At 35.7% G+C, this 27,686-nt stretch overlaps 1 protein-coding gene across 5 annotated transcripts in view; it reads right to left on the bottom strand.

Moving 5' to 3' along the window:
- LOC111148127 (programmed cell death 10) overlaps nt 1-27,686 on the bottom strand; it is a 43,305-nt gene that overhangs the window by 5,503 nt on the left and 10,116 nt on the right. For 3 of the 5 annotated variants that reach the window (XM_022504549.1, XM_022504557.1, XM_022504584.1), the window contains exons 2-5: nt 19,120-19,327; nt 10,133-10,186; nt 4,634-4,751; nt 3,847-3,973 (exon numbers count right to left, since the gene is read on the bottom strand). In XM_022504549.1, the coding sequence (XP_022360257.1) occupies nt 3,847-3,973; nt 4,634-4,751; nt 10,133-10,186; nt 19,120-19,215 (395 nt within the window). In that variant the 5' untranslated portion in view covers nt 19,216-19,327. The remainder of the gene's footprint in view (nt 1-3,846; nt 3,974-4,633; nt 4,752-10,132; nt 10,187-19,119; nt 19,328-27,686) is intronic. The other 2 variants (XM_022504566.1, XM_022504574.1) reach the window with 1 other exon arrangement.

Raw genomic sequence — 27,686 nt, 5'->3', positions numbered from 1 at the left:
AATGGTATCCCAGACTTACTATGAGTATTGGGAATCTGTCTGTCTGCACCTTAAAAAAAAAAAAAAAAAACTTAAAAAATAAGCCCTCAGGTGATTTTGCTGATGAACCAAATTTGGAAACCCGTGTTTGTGATCCTAGAGCCTAGAACTAAGGTTTGATCTATTATTGGCCATAGAGCTTTACAAAGAACTCTACAGAATGCCCCAGGCTGTTTATCCCAAGGCCTGGCCTTCTCTAAAAACAATCTGTGGCAATTTATATCAGATACTACATCATCTGTATGTACACAGAACAGTATTTTCACTTAAGGTGCTAGGGTCTGTAGCAGGGAAGCTAAATTATATTAGTAACTAAGGGTTTGTTTCCTATAAGAGAAAATAATCAGCTCTAAAAAATACTGCAGACAATTAAACAGATCAAGAATTGGAGAAAACCTGAAGGTAAAATAACTATAGGGTAATTATAAACAGTATGGAGTTAAGTGATTCTGCGATAAGGGACAGACAGTAGGGTATAGCAGGACCAAATTTTAGCAATTTCCAGCTTTTATGCTGCAACTTTGGGGAAACATACATTCAAAAGAGAAGATGACAGGCATCAGAGGAAATGTAAACATACATTTTATCAAAAAATTGCAATAGTAGACTTTCTAATCATGTAACCCAAATTTATATAACATGTATTTATGTGAACATTCTAAAGGAAGAAAAGTCCTATGCTGTGTGTTTAGTTAGGTCTAGACTGGACATCTCTATAAAAGCTTCTCTGAAGCCATCAGGAAAACGAAACTCTGGTGGATTTTAGAGCATGAATATGCAAATACATATTGTAAACAGTGATAAATGCATGGTTTTCTGGTTTATTAATTCACAAGTCTCTACTAGTCATCCATTAGAATGTATAAGACCCAAAAAACCCTATAAATTAAATTTATGTATGTCCTCTCAGTTCTTAAAAAACTGTTACTTTCATCTTTATAAGCAGAAACTAGAATAACAGAAGCTAAGCAACTTACCCAAGATCACACAGCTAAATGTGGGAATGGAAATTCAAACCTAGGTCTGCTAACATACACAAAAATACCTAGATATTTGTTACCTGACAGGAATCTTTTTTCTCCTTAATATAATCTATGAAATCACATACAGTACTTGGGATAATAAGTATTTGATACATGTTTCTTGAAAAATACTGCTATAAAGTAAATGAAGAAGATAACTATATCTATATATTTATATATGAAAAATATATATATTTATATATGAAAAAGTAAAATATTTTAAGTTTTTGTTTGTTTGTTTGTTTGTTTTTTTGACAAAGATCACAAGTAGGCAGAGAGGCAGGCAGAGAGAGGGGGAGAGGCCCTACTGAGCAGAGAACCCGATGAGGGGCTCGATCGCAGGAACCTGGGATCATAACCTGAGCTGAAGGCAGAGGCTTTAACCCCACTGAGCAGAGAGCCCGATGCAGGGCTCAATCCCAGGAACCTGGGATCATAACCTGAGCTGAAGGCAGAGGCTTTAACCCCACTGAGCCACATAGGCACCCTGAAAAAGTAAAATATTTTAAAGAAAAAACAGTAACTACACAGTATATTGTGCCTGAAGGATAAGTCATTTTTTATTTTGGTGCAATTTTATCTACTAATTTGTTAAACAATTAACCATGGGGACAAGATGTAGCAAAATATATCAGTATATATCAGTGATACAAATAATTACACCTTACCTATCTATGTTAATTTACACATGGTCTCATAAATATATATTATCAACAAACTTTCCAGGGCCAATTATACCTCCTAAAATGATTAAGAAATAAATTTTAACTGCCAATACTCTCAACTCAGTTGTGCAGCGTGCACTCCAGAAAACAGAACTGAAATATTACTACTGCCCCATAAATGAGAGATAAGCCCCTAATTTGGCCTCTGTCAATGACTATGGACAAGACTCTTGGCCTCCTGACCTCAACTTCCTTATGATTAAAATGTGGCTGTTTATACAGTGTTTTTCAAATGTATCTCTCTAAAGCCACAATGGGTTTAACAGAGATGCCCTGGGGACTCCCCCAGAGGGGTAGGATGGTTAAAGGAGCAGGATGAGGGCTTTGGGCCTACCATATCTAGCCTAGCTTCAACCATAGCACTCTTCTCTCTCTCACCTACTGGCATTCTATATTAAGATATCCTTTATCACACATCTTCCAGATAGCTGAAACTTTCTTTAATCGCTAAGTCAGACCAGCATTATTCATCTCAGAGTGGGAAGCAGCAGAGAAGACCACGGAGTGAGTCTGCCTGGGTATGAACCCAGATCTACCAACTTACCAGCTCTGTGACCTTGGAAAAGTTACTTAATTTCTTCACCAGTTATAGCAGTGTTATATAATCCATTAATATACGTAAAATGTATAAAAAAGCAATGAGAACGTAATTCTAATAAGTGACTGCTATTAAGATGGCATTGATTCAATAAACCTTTCCTTCATGACCTGAGGCAAAATTTGCTGAAAATATTATTTTTTAAATGTCAGATCTTCATAGAAATGTAGCATAGATCATAAACAAATATATGATCATCAAAACAAAATCTTATTATTTGAAAATTCTAAAAATAAGTTGTTTAAACAACTATGCTTCAGATAACTGGCAATTTATCCTTTTATGAGCTAAACATGTTTACTTTATATCAGACTAAAAATAAAAATCCATAAACAGTTGACTATCTTCCTTTTTCCAATATTAAAAATAGTTAAAGGAAGTTGAGGCTTTCCTATAAGGGTAAAATATTTACCTCAGGATTTGTTCTCTATGACATGAATTTTAGCTAGGCAATGAAAAAAGTCTTTTTCGTACTTTCAGGTTCTCAATCAGAAGACCTAAAAGAGGAGGGTTGCTCCTTAATAGCTGGGTTGCATACCCATCACAAACTATTGCTTCCTAAAGTGAGATTGTCTGCCCCCTATACCACTCAAAACAGGTGCCCAAACTAGCTAAAATAGCATTTTGCAACGTGAATTACGAAAAATACTGTTTCTAGGAGATGGATGTTAATATTTACTATAAGTGAACTTCTTTCCATTCTTTAAAGATACGAAGTATGATGATGCAGCCTCTTTCAAAAACAACAACAAAACCTGTGCTAAATCTTTCAATTTCTACTTGTGCAAAAGGCTGTACTGCTAGTGCCACTCAATTATTCACAATTTTCTTCATATTATACCCAGTGAGGCTGAAGAAAATTGAGACACTTTACTCATCCAGAAATTATGTATGGATTTTCCCCCTCAGTCTCCCACCCTCTTTAACCTGAGGAGACTGCCCCTGATTTGAGAACCACCGCTTAAGGAAGACCCTTCTTGCGGCTCCTCACCAGTCAGCCTCCTAGCCCCATGCGTATTTTCAGTCTTATTTAACCTGTATCTCAAAGGTTTAGGATTTGGAGATTTACAATTTGGCTAATATTTAAAAATGCTATTCAAGCCTAAGAGTACATTACTTATTCTAATGACTTCTGCCATTTCTGAAACAAAAACAGTACTGGTATCCTGTTACCAATACTATAATTTTTTTGCATTATTTTTTAGTTCAAACTATATTCCAATTTTTATACATTTCATTCACTGTTTTTATATTAACATTCTAAGAAATGTTATCATACTCTAAAGCCAAATACCACAGCTTAGAAGTTAGTATCAACATGCAGCACTTAAAAATTTCAAGTCTGATTTCAAATTAATATTTTAATTTAATATTAATGTCATACCAAAATAAAACACCTCGCATGAGCGGTTCCTTTGAAGTACTTTCAAGAAAAGAAGAACCAAAGCCAAAAGTTGCTTACTTGATTGTCTGCAGAAACCTCACTCTGTCATTGATCTCATCTGGGATCTTACTGAGAATCTGTTTAAGTGCTCGTGCCTTTTCATTTAGGTCCTGGAATTCTGGCTCTGGTCGTTCAATCATATACTCTGATAAAATAAATACAAAATAAAAACCATCATGCAACTCCCTGCCAAATTCAAGTCTACAAATTCCCAATGCTGGTTAAAGAGGTGGAGGGAGAAAAGAAAGGGAAAGGAAAGGAAAGACAAGGCTGCAAGGCAGAATTCATTAAAGTTCGACTTAGCTCAGAAAAAGTATTATGGCTCTCCCCAAGTAAAAGTATCAGAAGATGAAAGACTAAACATTTCCAATTTGGAATAAATGGAAATTCCATGAAATCTTAAAACAAACAAATAAATAAAAGATAGACTAAATCAAATTTATCAGGCCTCTGAAGCTGTATTTCACAAGGAAACCTTGAAGTAATAACATTCATAACAAATATAATGACAATATGTATTGTATATATGTATCAAGGGGGAAGAGTTTAATAAAAACCTCTATACTGAATATGTAATGGGCTCATGATATCAAAACCCAACCTACTAATATCTTCTGCACATTCTTGAAATCTCACTTGAAAACAAAAATAACTTATACAGCTCTTTCCTCCATTATCATCACAATAATAACAGTAACAGTAAGAAAGGGGAGGAGAGGGGAAGGGCAGAAGACCCATTTGTCCAATAAATACTTGGAGGAAGTGCTTTTCAACAGCCGTAAGAAAATTGTAGGAGACTGACTACCTTCTACATCATCAGCTGCCATTCGAAGAAGGGACTCTGTGAAGTTAACTTCTACACTTTTTTTCTCTAAAATTTTCATAATGATGTCTTGTGTGAGTCCTGGATTTTCTTTTTCAGCCTATAAAGAAGAGAAAGCTAGTTTTAAAATACAGAAGCTCAATCAGCATTTTAAAGCCAAAACATAATTGTTTAGAACCTGCTGGGAACTTCTTAGAGTAATCAACTTATGACAGCAGAAATCTTGGTAAAGTAGGTGCAGCAACGGCATTCACTTATGTTTTGTCAAGAACTTATACATCGGTGACTTATTACAGCCATGGTCCCATTTGCCATTTGAACATAAAGTACTTAACATTTCCTATTTCTCCTCTACTCTCACTTGCAATCAAACTAGTAACAAAAATAGAAATAAAGATTATACACATTTTGGTAATCTATCAATTACTCTGTTCAGTAGTTTAAATACACTAAGGATGGGACGCCTGGGTGGCTCAGTTGGTTAAGCAGCTGCCTTCGGCTCAGGTCATGATCCCGGCGTCCTGGGATCGAGTCCCACATCGGGCTCCTTGCTCATCAGGGAGCCTGCTTCTCCCTCTGCCTCTGCCTGCCATTCTGTCTGCCTGTGCTTGCTCTCTCTCCCTCTCTCTCTCTGACAAATAAATAAAAAAAAAAAAAAAAAATCTTAAAAATAAAAAAATAAAAAAATAAATACACTAAGGATTTTCAGCTTTTTTTCATTAGCTAATATTTCAACTAGAGGATCAAGCAATAACTCATCTTACCAATACTTTGCAGATTCTTTGAACTTAAATGAACAGAATGTCAGGAAAAACAAAAATGAAAACAGAAACACAGGATTTCTTTTGCAGGTTTTATTTAAGCTATATCATCCTTCACTTTCCCACATAACAACTTTCATTTCCTATTATATTTCTGGAGCAAGAATATCTCCTTTTATAGCAAGAATAATTTACAGAACATCATTTAATCTTTTTGCTACCTCCTGAGCTTATTTCACAGATGAGTTTGCATTAGTTCTGTTATTTACTCTCACTAGGGCACTAAAATCTTCTAGCCATCTCAAGACTGAACACAGAAAGTTCTGAGTTTACCAAAGTTAATTTTCAGATTTGGGTTTTCCCCAGTAATTCTGTCCCATTTTATTATTTTAAAAAATGTTGTTTCTTTTAGGATGCCTGAAAATTTTAATTATGCTGATGATTTCCTATATATATATATTTTTAAAGATTTTATTTATTTATTTGACAGAGAGAGATCACAAGTAGACGGAGAGGCAGGCAGAGAGAGAGAGAGAGAGAGAGGGAAGCAGGCTCCCTGCTGAGCAGAGAGCCCGATGCGGGACTCGATCCCAGGACCCTGAGATCATGATCCTGAGCCGAAGGCAGCGGCTTAACCCACTGAGCCACCCAGGCACCCAGATTTCCTATATTTTTTACCCAATATTAAATAGCAAATAGAAACATAATTTATGATCCTAGTCAGACAGCAATCTATTTGTTTCCATATGTGTCAAGCACATTTAACGTCTGCCTTTTCAATTCCATTTTGGTATCATGGCAGATCCAGTTTTCTTCTGCTCCTACTGCTCTTTCCATTATAACATCTTGTTTCTTATTAGGGTTCAGGTATCAAAAACTGAAAGGTTCTGGAATGGAATGGGAAAAGAAAATATTCACATTTATCTCAATCCTGGGATCATTTTAACTGCTGTCATATGCTATTCAAGGAAATCATTTTGATAGATGATTAATAACAATAAAGTGTATCCTACTGAATTCCATGTCCTTTATAACCTGTTTTGATTTCTCCTTCCATGAATATACTTAAGATACAATCTATTTTTTAAAAACAAGAGTTACCTTAAAGGAAAAGTTGTACAAATATGGGTTAAGATGGTGTCAGCATTATTAATTTGGTGACCGGCCACAAAACTATATACAGTATTTAGATAAGCCAGTATTTGATAAAGTGGTCTATCGTCTTTCTCTAAGTAGCATTAAATTAGCTATATAATGCATCATCTTATGAGGTAGGGGAGTACCCTCCATGTGCTTACAAAATATACCAGGAGAAAAATAATCTCTCTGATTAAGTTATAATAAACTGCTAACATCATTAAATGCTAAGCCTGAGATAAAGTTTTCAACACCAAGTTGGTGTGGAGCCCCAAACTGCCAAAATTGGAGCATTACAGAACTCTTACACGGAGGTCTCTCACACAAGTGTTTTTCATGCAAAGAAAACAGTGGCTGGCTGTGTATTAAATAGTTAGGTTCAAATAACTTAGTAGTAAGTACTTGTGTCATAACAACTGTCCTCAAAAAATACACAAATTTGGGGCGCCTGGGTGGCTCAGTGGGTTAAAGCCTCTGCCTTCGGCTCAGGTCATGGTCCCAGGGTCCTGGGATCGAGCCCCGAATCAGGCTCTCTGCTCAGCGGGGAACCTGCTTCCCTCTCTCTCTGCTTGCCTCTCTGCCTACTTGTGATCTCTCTCGGTCAAATAAATAAATAAAATCTTTAAAAAAAATACACAAATTAAAAGAAAAACATTTTATTTCTTTCTTAAATAACCATAATTACTTATTAATGAGATGCATTCACTTGTTGGGCCCTACGCAATTTCTCAAATGTTGGTATTAAACTGGATCCTGCCAGCCTCATTTCCTATTGGACACAGATCTTCTTGTGGTACTTACTTTTTATCATAGCAATGGCTAAAATTCCAATTTCATAAAAATATGACATCACTGAAAGGAATGTAGCCCAATCTAATATGCTGAAATTGCAAACTACCTCAAGCTAGCATAGTTCACAGTGTCAGACGTTTAATATCGTTGTGTTCCTTTAAAGTTTTAAAATAACTCATGGTACTCTTCTGAGTTTGCTGAGGGCCCCAGGGTGCCTCAGCACCTAGCCTGGGAACAACTGTCTTAGTATCTTCTGGCTGAAATCCTAATTAAGCTACTTACTTTTCATTTTAAAAGCCTTAAATTTACCCAATTCCTCTGACTGACAAAATAAATAGATCTGTGCTTAAATTGATGACTTTTAACTATCTATACCTTCAGGTTTTCTCCCAGAAAACAACCTTGAATTCTGTGGGGACCCAATTTTTATGAAGAATCCAACTGTGAGAGAAAACTATCCCCCAGTGGCAGTAACATCCAAGCTCATGATTCAATGATCCTCAACAGCACAACCTATCAGAACTTTCCAGATGGGAAAAGAAAGTGAATAGATATCTTAAAAGATAATATTCATTAATATTTTATCTTGGGGAAAATAATTTTAATCCTTTTTCTCATGATAATAAAAATAAATATTAAATTACCTTGATAAATGACACTTGTGGTCAAAGAACTACAAATATGGACATATATTTTAGGAATATTAGTAGGGATATATGGGTGGGCGAGGCATTTATTTTATTTATCTTTTGAGAGAAAGAGAAAGTACAAGGTGGAGGGGGTGGGGGGTGGGAGGGTGGTGGAAGCACAGGAAAGATAAGCAGACTCTCTGCTGAGCAGCGAGCCTGATGTGGACCTAATCCCAAGAAGCTGAGATCATGACCTAAGCTAAAGGCAGATGCTTAACTGAGCCATCCAGGCGCCCTTTGGTGAGGGTTTTAAAATCTTTTTGCAAATAAGTTGGTAGTTTTAGGAACACAAAAATCATCTTTTTAATGCATACCCTTTTAATTCCATTTGAAATTTAACAAATTAAATATAATAAAAATAAATCAATGCAAAATTGACTAATTTGTTTTCCTCTCAAAATAACTTCCACTTTCCCCAATTATCAATCAATGCCATGGGTAATAAAATTTATCCATATGTTAGATCTATCACAGCCACATACTTTAAATATATTGTTTGCTTTTAAATTGTACTTTATTGTTAAAACATCAGATGTAAGCATTATAAGAAAAAGCTTAATGAAATTCATTATTTTCTCTCTTTTAGAAATGACATTGAGGATATCATCTACTACTTCAGACAGTCCTCCTTATGATGATCCACAGAAGTAATCTCTCTGTTCTTGCTATCAAAAAAGCTAAAAACTGACTTTTCCATATCAATACTGTATTGTGCAATAGGTTGCCTGCGTTCCTTTCTCTGGCCACAAAGAAAATACTCAGCAAATTAACATAAAATAGTTTTCAATATGCTTCCCTAATAACCAAATATGCCATTCCAGAGCCACACTGAAGCTCAAAGAAAAAAGAAAAAAAACTGATGGTGTTAATTCATTCATTCTCTTCATTAACCCAATGATTTGTCAGAACATATTTTAATAAAGCTACTATGTATGTATACACAGGAACTGCATTTTAGAGTATTAATCACACCAAAATAACTCTAATATAATATATATAATGTAAATTCTCGTGGTAAAGTAAGACAGATGTCTAGTGACATTATCAGTACTAGCAGTTAAAAGTGGTATTAATAAACTATCTGTGTCATAAAAAGAACTCAAACTTGATTGATTTATAGTTTTAATCCAATGAAACTTGATTATAAATTTATTCTAGATTTAAACATTAAAATACCTGAAATATAAGTTATTTTAGCTATTGACAGGAACATAAACACAGTAAGTAAATAAAAATTGAAGTTTTAGGCACCATGATATGTACTGGGAAAGGAAAGGGAATGGATAAAGTTTTATATGAAAGAATGCACCCAGTATGTATAATAGGGCTGTCCAATAGAAATATAACCCAAGCAACAAATTTCATTGTTAATTTTAAATTTTCTAGTGGCCATGTTACAAAAGTAAAAATAAATACATGAAATCATTTTAAGAGTACATCCAAAATATTATCATTTCAACATGCAATTAATATAAAATACTTATTCCTGAGTTATTTTACATTCTTTATCTTATACTAAGTATTCAAAATCTGGTGTGTATTTTATACTTGGGAGTACAACTCAATTTGAACTAGCCATATTTTAAGTACTCAACTGCAACATGTGGCTAGTATTTATCAAACAGTTCAGGTCTAAAGATAACAAAAAGTTCACTCTGAATGACTTGGTTGGATGTTTGCAAGGTATCCTTAATCTGACTCCCACACAGGTCTTGTTTTCCTATCAAAAATACTGTTTTATTCTTATGTTCTATAATTAAGCAATATGAAAAACATCTTTTTGAGTTATAATTTTACAAAAATTTTTATCAAGTCAAATAACAGAAAAAGAAATTCAAAAATATACTCTAAAGCTAAAGAGAAAAAACTCGAAAGAAGTCAGTTTTCAAAGCACAAAGTGACAAAAAGATGAATGCTAAGGAAACAGCATTTGTTTTAATTCACTTCTGAGAAGTGTTTTAAGCTTTACAGGGTACACTAAAACAGACATAAAACAGCTGAAAGAGATTTTCACTAAAAGGAAAAAAAGTGGCAATTCTTATATGATATTCGGATTTATATACAACATACATTTTAATCATAATAAATTATTTGCACCTCACCTTAATGAAAGCTGCTCTCAGTGTCTGAGCTGCTGACAGGTTTACTCGTTCTAGCTGCAATATAAATTTTAAATCACTATTAGTACCAATTTCCTTAGAAAAGGTGCATTTTTGATATTCCATTCTATAGTAATAACTCTGATACATCCATCATTTGATCAACAAAAATACTTGCTAATTATTCTAAATCACCTTAATTCTTCAAATACAAAGGTCATCTAAAACTTTCATTAGAAACCATGAGAAATTGAGGGATGTATGAATTCTTCATTCTTTTTAAAAACAAGACACACTCTACCTTAAAATTGTATTTAAGATGAGCACAGAATGCAAAATAATATCAAGTTCTTATAAAAAGAATAAACATATTTACTTCAATTACTGAAAATAGGGTTCAAGACCAACTCTCAATGCTCTGTTGCCAGTATATGGCAAATTGGGTGAATAGAAATGACCAACACCAAGAAAACATTTATTATTTAAGATTCTTTGTATTTATTACCTTACTCTTTTTTAATTATTTTACAATCCCTCAGCCAGGGATTAAGTTGAGGTTAGTCTATTTTTTTAATTAGCAAACAGCACTGACACAAGGTTTGACAGTAATAAAGACTGTAGATCATCTGTCCTCTATGTTATCTGGATTTAAGAAAGGTTACCTAAAATACTGAATCAAAAGTTCAATCCCAAAGCTTTTAGTTTTAATATAAAATATGTGAGGTTTACAATTCTGAAAGATACATGTCCTGGGGTCGCCTGGGTGGTTCAGTGGGTTAAAGCCTCTGCCTTCGGCTCAGGTCATGATCCCAGGGTCCTGGGATCGAGCCCCACATTGGCTCCCTGCTCAACAGAGAGCCTGCTTCTCCCTCTACCTCTGCCTCTGCCTGATGCTCTGCCTACTTGTGCTCTCTATCTAATAAATAAATAAAATCTTTAAAAAAAAAAGATACATGTCCTTATTATACACTTTACAGAATTCATTTTTCAGAGAACCAAAAAAAAAAAAAAATCCATTTGTTGAAAAGTTAAATGTTAGGCTTAAAATAACTACCTTCAGTTAAATTCCAATTTTTTTAGTCCCTAAAAATTGGGCCAATTAACTCAGTAAAACTCAATGCATGTATTTTTTATTGGGGACAATATTAAAATGTTCAAAAACAATGTTAACTTTTGTACGATTTTTATGCAAGTGGAGTCTTTTCACAAAAATCTTATGAACATATCATACCTTGCAATAAATATTCCTTTCAACCCCTTGAGGCAATAAATGTAAGTTTTCCTTTACAAACAACATACATACACATATATATCTAAGGAATGGCCTACACCTTATTAAATCACTTTATTTTCTAAACAAGACAGAAATGTCAAGAACCTTATCTCCCTACAAGTTATGCACCTTAAGCAAAAAAGCAACAAAATGTGCCAAGATAAATACTTTATCTCCAAAAATAAATAATAGGCCATTTAACTCAGTTTTAAACTTGGCTTCTATAAATCCAGTAAAATCTAACACTGCCTTAGTAGATAAAAGGGAAGATAGAGGAGGACCAGGTAGGAAAATATAGCAAAAAAAAAAAAAAAAAAACAACAAAACAAAACAAACAAACAAAAAAAACCCCAACAACAACAAAACCCCTGTGAAAATAAGCTGCCACAAATGAAAAACTTTCATCTTCTATGGAATTCATTTAATTGTAATGAATCCTATTTAAGATTAAAATAGTAATACAGCTCTTCTGATCTCAAGTTCTTGTTGTGTAAGGGAGGGAGAGGCAGACAGACAGGATGAATGTTTCCACTCTGATAGGAACCATTTCCTTATTTGGGTTTACAGCACACTCTGACCTCTTTCAACAAGTCAAAGGTCTGAGTTACACGTGTACCTCCAAATATCAGCATTACTAACTCATTCTGTACTGCCCTGGCTGGTATGTCAAAGGGTCAAGGGAAGTAAAAAGAGGCCAAGAATAGTCCGTGAAGAACTAATAAAATTAGCCAAGACAGACATTGGATTTCTAGATTAAGTTTACATATGTGTGTCTTAGAAAAGAAAGGGAAAGGCCAGACATATACTAAATCAAATCCGTGAGCTGTGAAGCACCTCAACCAGAACTCTGCTGGGAGTCATTCTGGGATACATTATATATCCACACATCCTGCAGTAAATCCACTAGGCTTCATTATGCATATGATACTCCCATTGCCCAGGGAGCACCAGGCATACAGGCACCTATCTACTTTTTGAATTGAACTTAATCTCTCATCCATAAATTTATCTAAATTATTCTTAAATCTATTTATAATTTGCAGCCTGTAATACTTAGCACAATATGTTTTTATCTTCCCTAATAAAAAGTGCTTCCCTGTTAGATCTTTAACTAGTGATGATTTGATGATAAAATCACATCCACCTTACCGTTCATGACAGTGTAAGGTTCTGGCAGTATCTTAACAATTATCATTTACTTAGCAGCAGTAATGAACTTTGTTATATATTTTCACAGAGATCATCTCATCCTCACAATCTATAACTAGTTATCATCATCTCTATTTTATAGAGGCAGATATTCAGTTTGTATAAATTTACCTAGTATTCAACAGCTAGTGCGTACAGAGGCAGGATTCATAAGAAATCTGTAGGGCTCTAAAACTTGTGCACATGCCACTTAATGCTACCCTGCCTCCCCGAATTCACCCTTTCCAGACTGGCATCAACTCCCTCACTGAATCTCTTCAACTACTTAAGAACTAACAAATTCCTGAGTTTCTACCATGTGCAAGTCAGTGTGAGAGATACAAAGAAATGGATTACAATCCTGGAATCCCAGAAGATGACTTTAAGTAAGCAGCTACATGGAAACTGATGGGATCACTGTCAGCTGAAGTAGAAAAAAAAAAGTCTTTAGGAGGTGAGATCTGAACTGGTCCCTGAAGAACACAGCCTCTTAACATCACCTTCCTGGGCCATTTGCCCACTTACGGGTTTCTTCAGGGTTGGTTAACACATGCACGAGTAAAGTTTTTATGTGAGTTTAGAACAGAAAAGAATTTCCATTTTGTTTCTAATACTTCCACTAATTAGTCCAGTAATTTTTTTTTAAAGATTTTATTTGTTTACTTGACACAGAGAGATACCACAAGTAGGCAGAGAGGCAAGCAAAGAGAGAGGGAGAAGCAGGCTCCCCGCTGAGCAGAGAGCCCAATGCGGGGCTAGATCCCAGGACCCTGAGATCATGACCTGAGCCAAAGACAGAGGCTCAACTCACTGAGCCATCCAGGCACCCCAATACAGTCATTTTTTTAAGCTTTTGAGGTAACAGCTGTTGCTTAGGGTATCTTTAAAGAGCCAATGCAATCATTTCTTAGTAGTATTTGATTGTGAATTCAAAAGAGGAGGAAGAAACATACAATTACACCTTGCATTAATGGGTATCTGGACAAAAAGAGGCCTTCCTCGGGCCTCAGCCGTCTATGAATTCCATGGCACCAGTAAAAGGGTAAAGGGAAAAAAGAGAATAAGCACAAGAGAACAGGGCACCTAATCTCATTTCACCAAAAAAGTAAGGAAAGTGCCTCCTGGAGTCCCAGCTAGAAGAAAGATAGGCTGAATGAACTTAACAGCAGGGCTCTCACCCCCCCACAACACATTCTTCCTATTCTGTTCTGTGAGCTCCTCCTGTAATGTATACTGGATAGCTTCTGACAGCACTATTAACTGTAAACTTGGTCAAATCTAACTTTCCATAATATTTATAAAAATATTTCAAAAGCTTACACAAAATTTTGATTCCAATCAGAGTGCATTTATTGCATTGGTCCCTCCAAAGGTACCGGTTCATCACTACTTTATTTTCTAGTTATCAAGCCCAACTCCTACATCCATAACTGAAAAAAAAAAATCCATTTAACTCCTTGGTTACTTAAGTTTTGTAGGTCTCGCATAAAATCTTTTGAAAGTATTCCTTCCTTAAGTTCAAAATAATGAGGTTAGTTAGTTCTGAATTATCTATAAATTTTGCTTTCTCAAAATCAGTAATGATTTCTCCATGCTGACAACCTTCTCCCCTCCCCACAAAAACTATTGAGTCTATTCTTTAAAAGGAATCAAACAGGGCCAAGACACAAGAAAACAGGGCACCTCGGTGGCTCAGTTGGTTAAGCATTCAACTTGATTTCAGCTCAGGTCATGATCTCAGCGTCCCGGGATGGAGCCCCTAGCAGAGCTGGGCATGGGAGTCTGCTTGTCCCCCTCTCTCTGCCCTTCCTCCTGCACATGTGTGCACGCTCTTTTTCTCTCTCTCTTAAATAAATAGACAAATCTTAAAAAAAGAAAAAAAAAAAGACACAAGAATAAAAGGTACATCTCTTATAACTCAAATGAAAATGAGTAAGTCAGATTAAAAAAAAAAAGCTAGAAGGTAAGTAGATAGACTCAAGAGGCCACCTATTAACTTTTGTGCTGCCACAGAGAAGACAAATGCAGTAATGTGTTTTAAACATATTAAATGCAGTAACTGTTTCTAAAATAATCTATTTCTGGGGTTGCCAAGTTGTCCAGCAAAAAAGGTAAGGAGAGCCACCTATTATAAAAATGTTTCATTAAAAATTGCCTACTAGAATGTGAAAGTCTAGGGAATGATCACAATTGATCAGAAAATTGCCCAAAGACTTCCTGGTACTAGTCTCAGTACTACAATATGTTAAGTCTTTTACTTTACAGAGTTATGAGAAATAAATATATTACTGTTTATCATCAGTTTATAAACAAGGAAAGAAATATAAGACTACATAGCCTAGAGTAAGGGGCAGAGCAGTAATTCTTATGCAAGATATTAACTATGATCACCTTTGGATGATAGGACTGCAGGTAAAACCCATGCCTTCACTATGGAGAGGTATGTTTACTATGCTTCAATTTGGGGGTTTGATTTTTTTCTTTTAATTAAAAAAAGGATAGTAAGGTATATGAAGTTGGAGAAATATTCCCAGATTTCATTTGCTTGTTGGAAAAAATTAAGAGTTGTATATTCTGCTGAGTTGGCAGAAATAACTGTTGGATGCTTCTGAATAGAGTAGTAATTACTTACTCAGAAGTACCATTTTTGTATCATTTATAAACAAGCCTATAAACCTTGGCGATCTAAAATTTATATTTGGTTGCAAGATTTTTTATTCCTATCTCAAAACACAATACAGATTTTTTCAGAAATTATACTTCACCTTAAAATAATTCCTCTAAAAAGTCACAGGAAATGATGATTCATGGTGTATCTTTTCCTGGAATGAAGAACTGAACTATACCTCTCTTCTCCTCCATACGCAAAGAATCAGTAGAAAGTTATACAGTACATGAGAACCTGATTTAAGACTTGTCACAAGACTTCTATAAACTCATTATTCCATAAGGTAACCAGGAGACCTATTTGACAGTACATTTACAACACACGCAATATACTTGGACTCTGAACTCTGCAGCAGCTGATTAAATAAGACTACCTCTTTCTCAGCTGTCTTGGCACAGCTTCATTAAGTTTAGCAAGCATCAAACTCCCAAAATGCCATAAATAACTTCCCTTTGTGAGCTGGAGTAACAGTACTAAAATTTCCCAGATGTAAGGATGCTATCTAAGGATACTACCTAAAAATCTGTTCTACAAGTTGACTTCAGACCACCATTGTTACTATTACGGATGTTATGTTAGGGTGAGAATGTATAAGTTTTTTAACTCTTCCAATACACTGTGGACAAAATTAAGTATATCATTTAGCTCCAGAGTTAAACATTCATCCTTACTCTGATACTATTTTCTCTAAGATTAATTTCATAACCATTTTATCTTTAAATCCGTATAGCACAAAAAACAGAGTCAAACTAAATTCTAATTTCCCCATTAGTAGATCTATAGAAAAATCTATGTTTGAACTACGGTTAAATATTAATGTTTAACTGACTAGGTCTCTTATTTATTTTTTTAAAAGATTTTATTTATTTATTTGACACACAGAGACACTGAAAGAGGGAACACAAGCAGGAGGAGTAGGAGAGGGAGAAGCAGAACAGGCATCCCAAAGCAGGGCCAGATCTCAGGACCCTGGGATCATGACTTGAGCTGAAGGCAGATGCTTAACAACTGAGCCACCCAGGCAGCCCTAGGTATTTTATTTTAGATGTTACATTAATACACTGGAATGTCAGACAATAATGCTAGTATTTTATTCTTTTCAACCAAACACTTCACATTTGAAGGCATAATTATTTTATTCCATTCCTAAACCAAGCCCCAGATTTGATATCTCTATCAAAGAGGAGACCTACTATCACAATTCCTAAAAGCCTATTATCTCTGAACACTTGTTTTTAAGTAACATGACAGAAATAATTTTTATAAAAAGTTTGATACCATAATGTTAGATCATAAATTCCAGAACTAGACCTGACAATCTGACACAGTATCTCTCAGTCTGCTACATCTAGCCATTTCATTTTCCAATTCAGTTTTAACAATTAATTCTTGAACCAACTATGAAACATTTGGGAACACGTTCTAATTCTGGGCCACTAACCCACATATTTTTTTAGATGTCATCTGGTGAGAATCATTGCCTTTATTTCTAGAAAAGATTTACCAGTCCATTCATAGCCATTTCCTTTTCTTTCAAATTAATTTTTCTTACACATGAATAAATTAGATAGCTCCAGTATTAATTCCAATAGTTCATTTTATCAGAATCTCATATTCTATATGACTATTTTCTAAAGTCAAGATTCGAATAAAATCCATTTTCCTTATGTACGCAAAGATCACTCTAGTTACCAAAAAAAACTTCTCACTCCTCTTCACTAACTAGAGGATCAAACAGAAGCTCTGCAATGTAAACCGCCCTTCCTTCAGGTAGTGACTCAAAATACTAGATAAATACAGAAATGCCCTAAACAACTTAGCCCAATAGCCCACAGGGGTAGCTACCTATAGAGACCCAAGAAGAGGGAGCACCTCTGGGTAGAACTGCCATAATGGTTCTGGAAGTACCTGAGAAGTTAAAACACTAACCATCAATATATATTACTTAACAGTTTCAGTGACGATCTTCTTACCTCATCCTTGGTATAAGGATAATTAAATAATGCATCTGCTTAAACACCTGTGTAAGATGTTTAAGAAAATAGTTCTCTATGGTTAAGAAGAGATATAACGCCTTTTTCTTTTTCACATGTCCAGACCCTAGCAGACTACTCAGCAAATAAATGACATTTAGTAAGTACTTACTAAGCAAAACTGAAGCACTTGTTTCTAACAATAATTATAGCTTTGTAATGAATGGGTACATATTGGAACAAAGTGCGGGAATTAATTACTGGAGTGTTGGCTATACCTACCAGAGATGGGTAGTAACAGCCCTGAAAGAGTGCCTCCAATGCTACCATAGAATTAGTATAACAGGGACAGGTTTTTCAAAAGATGCCTCCTATTGCTTCCTCTTTAGTGAAAAAACTTCTAAATTTCCCAACCTCCTTTGCAGCTAAGTGTGGTCTTATGACTAGGTTCTTGCCAATGAGATGTAAATGGAAGCCTTGTACAGCACTTTCAAAAAGGTTACTTGAAGGAAGGTGAATTGGCTGGAAGAACACCCACCTCCTATTCCATTTTTTTGTGTGTGTGCCTTCCAGACAACAACTTAGGACATGATGAATGGAAATTCAGCAGCTATCCCACATGCTGAGGTAACCCTGATAACGGAAAGTAAGCACTAGGATACCGAGCCATAATAACACTAGCACTGGACCACTTATAGCCACAATTTTTATGCAAGAGAAATAACTTTTATATAAGCCAGTTTCTGAGTTTTCTTTTATGCTCTCTGAATCTAATAAGACTATTTGATAAACAGCATTTAGAATTTCAAAATATATGTCTGAAATGGCAACTAGGTCCATGATTTCCAAGTTGAAGAGGATGAATCACTCCTCACTGTCCCCAAGACCTAAGACCACAAAAGCATCAAATACATTATTATTAAACCTACTGTGGGATAAAGGGCTTTGAAATCCAGAATCTTATTCTGATATAAATACTTTACAAAAAGGAATAAAGTCACTGGAAATGACGAGGGTTTCCAAGCTACAGCAGCAACAATAAGGTCAATGGCATGGATAGCTTTATAACTGAATAGCAAAACAAAAACAAGAAGACCCTAATTAAATGTACAGAAAGGTTAGGGGTGAAGCCACTGAATTTGGAACCCCAGATTTTAGTTCTAGGTAATTTCAGGAACACCATTTCACATACTAAGAACTCGGTTCACCATTAAAAGGAGGGACATGATTAAATAATTTCTAAGGAATTTCCAGCTCTAATTCTCTAACACCTTAGCATATTAACATTAAATTAAAATAAAACCCAAAAATGTATTAAGTCCTAGAAAAAGCCCTCAAATAAAAAGGCAACTACATCTTCTCTAGATACTAAAGCAATGGTATCTTCCATTTATCAGTAAAAATATGTTTTGTCTCTACTGACTAGAATTCATTAGGATATTTTTGTGCCTGCTCTTCCGGCTACCTAATATGTGTTTATCCCAAACTCAACTGTCTAACCCTTATTTACCTCTTTTCGATCTTAGCATATATGTCTCATCTTCAGTGAAGCTGGTCCTGACCCCTAAAGAAGGTTCCACCAGCTATTTTATTGAACATACGATTTTTGGTAACTTCACAGGACTTATCACAACTTTCCATTTATGTAATTACTTGTATTCTCTTGTTCAACATCTGTCTCTCCCTCTATAATGAAACCTCCAGATGGGAAGCAATATATCTAGGTTCCTCCCTCCCCACTGTTTTATGTCCAGTCCTGGTACAATGCCTAACACACAGATAAAATTCATTTATGTATTTGTTATATGAAGAAACAAACAAACAAATGAATAAATGAGGCAGGCATCAAGAATTTAAGAGATCATATGAGAAATGTTTACCCACTTACCTCATTAAACACAGGATACATGACTGCATAAAGGGGCATAGAAACCATGGAAGTGGTCTCAGCTTCATTCTTCATCTCTTCCATTGTCATCCTCATTCAAAAGCCAACTACAGTAGAAAAAGCAGTGCTAAAATGCAGAGGAATCTTCATTCACTACAGTGTTTCTTCTCTTTTTTGTGATAAAATAGGGCACAAAATATATACTGACCTGGTTAAAAGGAAAGAAAGAACAGAAATTTACTCTATTAAGGGAAAAGTACAAACACCAATAACTTTCTTTGCCAGTGTCTCTATCTTATGAACAGCTGATGTGTTAATGTATCTTGCTTGTGAGGATACCCCTGATCAGTAACACATCTCTTTTCCTCCTCAGACTCAAGAATTTGCCCTTTCTTACAATTAATTTTCCCTCACTAGGTACTAATTCACAGAGCTGTGATTCACGATCCCACTCATCTTTAACTGAGAGTGCTCCCTGAAGCACCATGGAATAATGATGCATCTAATTCCAACATATATGCAATCAAAAAAGTTAATACAAGAAATTATCAACAAAGTAGAATTATAGCACTTGTATATAACATAAAACTGTAACTATGAAATACATAAAGCATAAATGTTTATGGAGAACTTCATTAAGAATTAGGAAAAAAGAATTAAAGGTGTTTAGAGTAAAATCTTTTTGCTAATAGTTCACTGATTTTGCCACCTAAAAATAACAAAAACATAGCCAACCACCAGAAATTTAAGACAAATCTTTAAAAAACTGGGAAAAGTCTACCAAATGTGGTCTATTTGGGGATAAAATGTTATTTAATTTTGCCAGTGGTATTTCTGAATCTTTGTCCAAATCTCACACAAAAACGAAGTAGAGGGGCACCTGGGTGGCTCAGTGGGTTAAACCCTCTGCCTTCGGCTCAGGTCATGATCCCAGGGTCCTGGGATCGAGCCCCACATCGGGTTCTCTGCTCCACAGGGAGCCTGCTTCCCCCTCTCACTGTCTGCCTGCCTATCTGCCTACTTGTGATCTCTGTCAAATAAATAAATAAAATCTTAAAAAAAAAAGTAGAACGATCCATAGACACTGATAATTTGGCATTAAAATACTGAGAATTCAACAATATGAGAGAAATTTGGCCTTGAATAGTTAGTTGAGGAAGTATTTTTTTTAAGAGAAAGCAACTGTATTTATTTCCTTTGCTAGGCTAAAAAATGAGCCTAATTAAAAAGTGAGAGAGTAATATTAGTGACATATCTGTATTTCAAACAATGTATATTGGTATACATATTTTAAAAACATCAATTTTTATTAACTTCTACCATTTTTAAAGCATTTTCAGATGATAAAACATTTTTCACATGCTTTTAGTCCTCAAAATTACATTAACTGTTATTCTAACCTTACAGAAAGGCAGGTTCTGAGATGATAAATGATTTGACCAAGAACACATATGCAGAGGCCCAAGACTTGATCCTAATACTCTCTATCCAGACCTAGTAAGTCCGCATTAAAAAAGAAGAAAAAACAACTAAGTCTGAAGTAGAGACAAAGAACCTCAGCTCATCTACCCAAGAAAATACCCAGAAGTTATTAATTCACTGAATAAATTTATGTTTAGCCCCTACTCTGTAGAAGATGCAGTGGAGGGGTGATTAAGATGTGGTCCTAATCATTAAAACTTATCTGGGCTGGACTGTGGAAGACCTGAGCAGTTTGAAAGATACAATCAAAGGTCTGAGTATGCAGAGCTTCAAAAAGCTCTAATAACCTGTCCCATTTGAGAACTGCTTACCATCCTTCCATAAACCTTAACCAGTTAAGGGGAAAAGGACACCTATGGAAACCATTTAGTCCCATTTCTGGTAGTTCTAAATATGTAAAGTTTTTTGTTTTGGGGGTCAAGCTGCTCACTAACCTCACAGAACCAAGTCAATAAATAAAAATAAGACCATTCCTAAGTTTATTCTATAGGGTATTAGAAAACTATTACCTGATCAGATCATTTATTTAAGCAGACTGCTTTGGTCATACTGTTAAGGATAGAATGGAGGAACATAAACTGAGGGCAGGGGAAACTTAAGAGACCTAGTATAGTTATACAAAAGACCCACTGGACCTAAGCAAGTAGCAAGAGGAAGAAGGTAAGTATCAACTGTGAATCTGCTGTATCTATTTAACTACTTAATTGGCTATGTGGTAATCTACTTTTCCACTTTAGAAATAAATTATGAAGATTTTTTTCACAGTAAACTTGGAACAAAAAAAAAAAAGAAGCTGAAATGCAGGGACAGCAGTCAAAATGAAATAATGGATACTGGATGCACAGTATAGACAGTAATTGAAGGCATCAGTATCAATGGAAAAAAATAAGCGAGAAATAGAACAGGGCCGACACCAGAACTTGACGAGCCATCTCATGGGGTAACAGAAAAAAAAAAAATCATTCGTTTATTTAACAAATATTTATGCATTACCTATACAGAATTAGGCCTAGGACTAGCTATGGAGCAGTGAACAATACAAGACAGTCTCTGACCTCATGGAGCTTGTAATATGAAAGGAAAGCCAGAAAATGAACAATTGTCAGCACATACAAGGGAGAAGTGCAGATGCTATACTGCTATGGGAGAATTGGGTGACAGAACCAGCATCACAGACACCAGGTGTTTCAAAGAGAAGGTCGTCCAGAGTTTTAAATGCTCCTGAGCATAGACAATAACTTTTAAAAAGTTACGGGATTTCTTGATGAGGTCATGTATAATGCTCACAGAGTAATGTCACTTATATACCAGGGGACAGAACTACCTACCTGCAGGAACTGAGACAGTGAGGTGGTGAGAGAGGTGATTTCAATAAAAATGGGGTGAATTCCTAAAGTAGGCTCAACTGGATTATTTTTGTCTTTTATTCTTTTGAACATGTATGTATCCCTGCATATATAAAGGCAGACAGAGTGAAGGGATCCTTAAAAGTAGCTAGAGTCACTCAGAATCCTGCTGGCACCTACCTATCTAACCCACGAAACCTGTTCAAATACTTAATTTTTACCTTTTGTAAATCGTGGCATTGAAATTTCTTTTAATTGAATCAATAGTACTGTCCCATGTCAGGAGGTTCACTTAAGATATTTATGATTCAGATTTAGAAAAACCAAACATATACATATATTTCTTGCCTCTAAAACTAACTTACAGTACTAGTAGCTACTATGTCATCAAAAAGAAAGTGTTAATGGGGTGCCTGGGTGGCTCAGTGGGTTAAGCATCTGCCTTGGGCTCAGGTCATGATCTTGGAATCCTGGGATCAGCCCTGCATCAGGCTTCCTACTCAGCGAGGGCTCTGCTTCTCTTTCTCTTTTTCTCTCTCTCTGCCCCTCCCCACTGCTCGTTCTCTCTCTCAAATAAAGTCTTAAAAAAAAAAAAAGTAAGTATGATAACAATACTTATTTTTTTTAAAGATTTTATTTTTTTATCTGACAGATAATAAAGATTTTATTTATTTATCTGACAGAGATCACTAGTAGGCAGAGAGGCAGGCAGAGAGAGGGGGAAGCAGGCTCCCCGCTGAGCAGAGAGCCTGACTTGGGCTTGATTCCAGGACCCCGGGGATCATGACCCGAGCCGAAGGCAGAGGCCCCAACCCACTAAGCCACCCAGCTGCCTCATATTGTAGCAATATTATGAGCTAAATAGGTGTCTGTCTTACATCACATTTATCTACCTTTTAATACTGTTTCTATGGAAAATGTTTAAAGAACCAAGTTACAACTGAACTTCCCAGAACACACATTCACAAAACTGGGGCCACTCATAGTTTCATCAATGTTTACATGAGATTAAAAAATCAACAATTTCAATAAGGCTTTTTAAATATGCCAATTTTAGTTCAAGTTGAAATATGCTGTCATTTCTTCTACATGCTTCTTTATTTGAAATGGTTCAATAGACAACCTACAATTACTCCAAGCAACAAGGAGCCTGTCAACCTGAAGAGCAAGGATCAACTGAACTGAGCAAGAGCCTGAGGCCCTACCCCTTTGAGGTTTCTTCCTTTCACCACGGGTGTCACCACAGGCCCAGGGCAGGTGGGCAGCACATTACCAGTTTCAACTCCCTAAGGGATACTGGTTTCTGAGGTAAGCGCTCATCGTTCACGCAAAGCCAACTGAACCCCTAATCCCGAATCTGGAAAGGCCTTAAAAAGTCACCTCATCTACCATGCAGTACAACAGAAACCACAGTCCAAAAAATGACTTGCCATGGTTATAACTGCTAAGTAATAATAAATAAAAATGTAATGTGGGTATAGTGGCAACAAGAGAAGAACTACTTAGTTTCCCATTTCCAATGTGTCGCATTAGGAAAAAAAAAAGTTTTCATTTCAAAGTAAACTTTGTTTCCCAAGGAGTTAGCATCACAACATTTTTAAAAAACCAAAATCACAGGTGTCAATAACTTAAGACAAAATGTATACTTTTAAGCACACTTTACTTCAAAAACACCCTCTGTATATGGTAATACCATACAAATAGAATGAGCAACCAATTCATTTATACTTTCCCCCTTATTTCCCTGAATGTTCAAAATAGCAATACTAATTTCTGACACAAAATGCTTAAGTATTAAACACTTCCTGCACTTAAGACAATTACTATTTCTTTAAAGTGAAGGGAAAACAGGGGCGCCTGGGTGGCTCAGTGGGTTAAAGCCTCTGCCTTCGGTTCAGTTCATGATCCCAGGGTCCTGGAATCGAGCCCTGCATCGGGCTCTCTGCTTGACAGGGAGCCTGCTTCCCTTCCTCTCTCTCTGCCTGCCTTTCTGCCTACTTGTGATCTCTGTCAAATAAATAAAATAAAAATCTTTAAAAAACAAACCTTTTAAAAAAATAAAATAAAGTGAAGGGAAAACAAAAATAGGTTCTTGGGCATTCTACTGTCAAAGTCTTAGTCTTAGGAGTTTCTGTCCTGACCTGCCCAAAGAACCAACAGAAGTCTGTTCATATAAAGAACTATACTCAAATATAACTTACGGATCAGAATCAGCATTTCCTGTGAGAGCTTCATTTTAATCCATCTGGGCAGGAGATAATTCTAGAACTAAAGTTATTTACTCAAATATAAGGAGGGGATAAGCAAAGTCCTTGGTACTGAAATATGCAGTTCTTGGGGAGAAAAAGAAGGCTCCTAAATAAATTCTACCCTTAAGACATCTGTAGGCAGGTGTAATTGTCTTGTTTTTCTTCAGAGTCAAATCCAAAACTTAGCCCTCTCACCTGGTCTTAAATTCTTATAATTCCTTTAATCTCTTTCCTTGAAGAGGGAAAGAACAATTGATTGATTTTTTTTTTAAAGATTTTATTTATTTATTAGTCAGAGAGAGAGAGAGAACGAGCACAGGCAGACAGAGTGGCAGGCAGAGGGCGAAGCAGGCTCCCTGCCGAGCAAGGAGCCCAATGCGGGACTCAATCCCAGGTCGCCGGGATCATGACCTGAGCCGAAGGCAGCCGCCCAACCAACTGAGCCACCCAGGAGTCCCCAACTGATTGATTTTGATTAGACCCCCAACCTATTCATGAACATTTAGCTAACAGAAGTTTATTCATTCTGGCAGTAAGCAGAATTCACGTTTATGACAACATCTGTATTTCTTTTTCCCAACAGAGACATCAGTCAGTGTAGAAGGTACACAGCAGACAATAAATGTTTGTTAAATGAACAAATTAATGAGATAAGAGATGGGCAATTTATAAGCTGAATCAGTCTTGCTAATACTTTCCAAATATCAAGCCTAGCAAAATAAAACACAGAAAGCTAATTAATTCTATTAACAAAGTCTAATTTACCAGTCACATTTACCAGATTTTACTACTTCTTGCTATCCCAAGTTCTTCCTAGTATGTAAGCTAAGAGAATATTAGCATCAGATGACTGCAACTAAAATCAGAATTTCAACAGAAATATACATGAAAACCAAATGAAACTAAAGAAAATAAAATAATCACAGATTATACATTCTAATGTCTTTTATTAGGGCTGCTACAGTATCTTTTAGATCATGGGACAAAATTGGCATGTAATTTAACAGTTCACAAAATTCCCAAAGTGCAAGAATTTCCAACATAGGTTAGCCCTGCCTTATACATAACCAAGATCCAAAAAGTTATCCAGCTTTCAGCATAAAGCAAAACTTTCTCTATGGGAAAGTGGGCAGGAGTAGTGTAGTTTCCAAATGGATGACCTAAGCCATCACAATCACTTTGGTCCTTATTAAAAACATTCCCAAGATGACTCAATCAAAATCTCCAAGATAGGGTCCACGAAGCTATATTTTTAGCAGACAACCCTGACGATTCTCATGAATAGGACAAGCTGGAAACCACTGGTAGGGAAAGAACAGTGCCTAGAGTCAGAACATCTATCTGCCAAGGCCAGGCTCAAGGATTTGGGTAAAACGAAGTACCTGAGACAGGGGTTCTTTTTGGTTCTAATTTTGTGCAAGTTTCCCTTAATCACTGGCCTTGTTTTCCGAACAGAAACAAAGAGGGAATAAAAGTCTATCACTTTAAAGACTCTGGTATTCTAAAATTTCAGTGATAAGAAAATGTTATTACTGTGATCTACTACAGGTTCAAAAGATCTCATGGGAAACTAAAAAAAAAAAAAATTTTTTTATCAGATCACAAAAACTATTTATGAATTCTAGTAGAAAGAGCCTGCCCAATAGTTGGCTGATTCAAGGTTTCAAATACCTGACACACTCTGCGTTCTCTCAAGCACCTCAGATCGTGAATCATACCCATCAGCCTCGTAGAGAAACTAAATTTATTCTAAGGCTTTGTAGCTCAGTCTGGCCATTTAGCACAGCTGAAAAGGTGAGCCTTTGATGATCACAACCTACCTTATAGGGCCTTCTCACCTCAAAATGTAGCCACTTTTACAAGAGACAAAATACTTCGAGAAAACTAGGAAAAAGGGAGGCAGAGGAATAGGGCTGAGTAGATCCCACTTAGCCCAAAATAAGCTTAAAACCTTCAAGATATACCTACATCTATCTCCTTCCTCTGCAAATTATATTTTCTATAATCAAGGTCTTCCATATGTAGCTTTCTTTTTTAATAAGGGTATGTGGAACTCAACCTCCCTGAGCATGCACTAGAACTAGTTCAGTTTTTACAGAATTTTGCATTTAGGGACATCTAGAAACAATTCCTTCTTAATGGTTCAGTGTAACATAGGACACTCTGTCACCATATTGTTTACATATATCAAAATTTTTTCTAGACATCTTCAAGATATCAGTGGAGAATATGCGCACAGCTATGGAAGAAAAGCCTAAGTATTAGCTCTGAAAACAAGGGCTCAATGCATACTGTCATTATAAACCATCTTTTATCTCTGAGCAAGGCACTTCACCTCTCCATGCTTTAGTTTCTTTTTTAAAATGAACAAAAACCAAGCTGCATACTTGTAAAAGATGAGGTGATTTCTAAATCAAACCATAAAACCTCTATATTAAATACCTGTAATTTACTAAACACTGTGTTTTTGCACTCTTAAATAACTATTCAAAGAAAGCACACATTCCACTATGAACTATCACTTCACTGAAAGGTCTAACCTCTCAATCAAATTTTTAAAGGCACCTCTTTGTTATAACACAATTTCCTGGTATCTGACACCACTAATGGTTAAAGGACTCCAGCTATGGTTAAAAAACAGGATAAAAAAGATAAAAGTCTTCAGTATCTCTGTAAACATGATTGGCCAAACAAGCATTTGCTAAGCTGTTAATTAAGAAGTTAAGTTTTTAACTAAAACATCATCTGAAAGCTAAGATGTCTTTGAAAACAGGTAAGAAGGGCAAATTAAAACACAATGACCCGTAAAGGAAAAATGCAAAATGTAAAAGTGCTCTAAATTTAACTCCATTCTTTTATCTTTCTTTGTTAATTCCCATATGTCTGTCACAGATAAGTGTTTCTTTACTAATAAGCAGACTTGGTTCTAAACATAAAATTACAAATCAGTCACTTAAAACTTAACGATTTTTTCTGTGGAGAAATAAGATTCTAAGAAACACTTCAAAATCCACAATGTTACCTACAAGAAAGTAGGAATAGGACTGTTTCTACTATACTTAGCTAACATTAATAGCACTGTCATTAGAGAGGTGAGTAATAAGCACAGTGATTCGAGAACCAGAGTTGCCTAGATTCAATCCCTGATCTACCACTTACTATATGGTGTGACCTGCGGCAAGTTATAACTTCTCCGTGCCACAGTCTTCTCACCTATGAAATGAGAATAAGTCTCTCTCTCTTAAGGCTGATATGATGATTCAACAAGTTATTACAGATAAAGTGTTCAGAACAGTGCATGGCATACAATAATTATTCAATATTAGCTATTACAACTACATTTTAACCGAAGATGAAATTTCAGATCTCTTTCTAGAAATCAGGTCTCCTGTACAATCATCTAGCCAGGGAAATCAAGGATGCCTGAAAGCCAGATAAAGAAAGGTAAGTGATTTTAAGCCTCTTTAAAACAGTGGACTGCTGTTTTCAA

This window comes from Enhydra lutris, unplaced genomic scaffold (assembly GCF_002288905.1).
Source record: "Enhydra lutris kenyoni isolate GAN:26980312 unplaced genomic scaffold, ASM228890v2 scaffoldscaffold2, whole genome shotgun sequence".
Classification (NCBI taxonomy): Eukaryota; Metazoa; Chordata; class Mammalia; order Carnivora; family Mustelidae; genus Enhydra; species Enhydra lutris.
The sequence above is the reverse complement of the archived record's forward strand: the minus strand, read 5'-3'. Positions and strand labels throughout refer to the sequence as shown.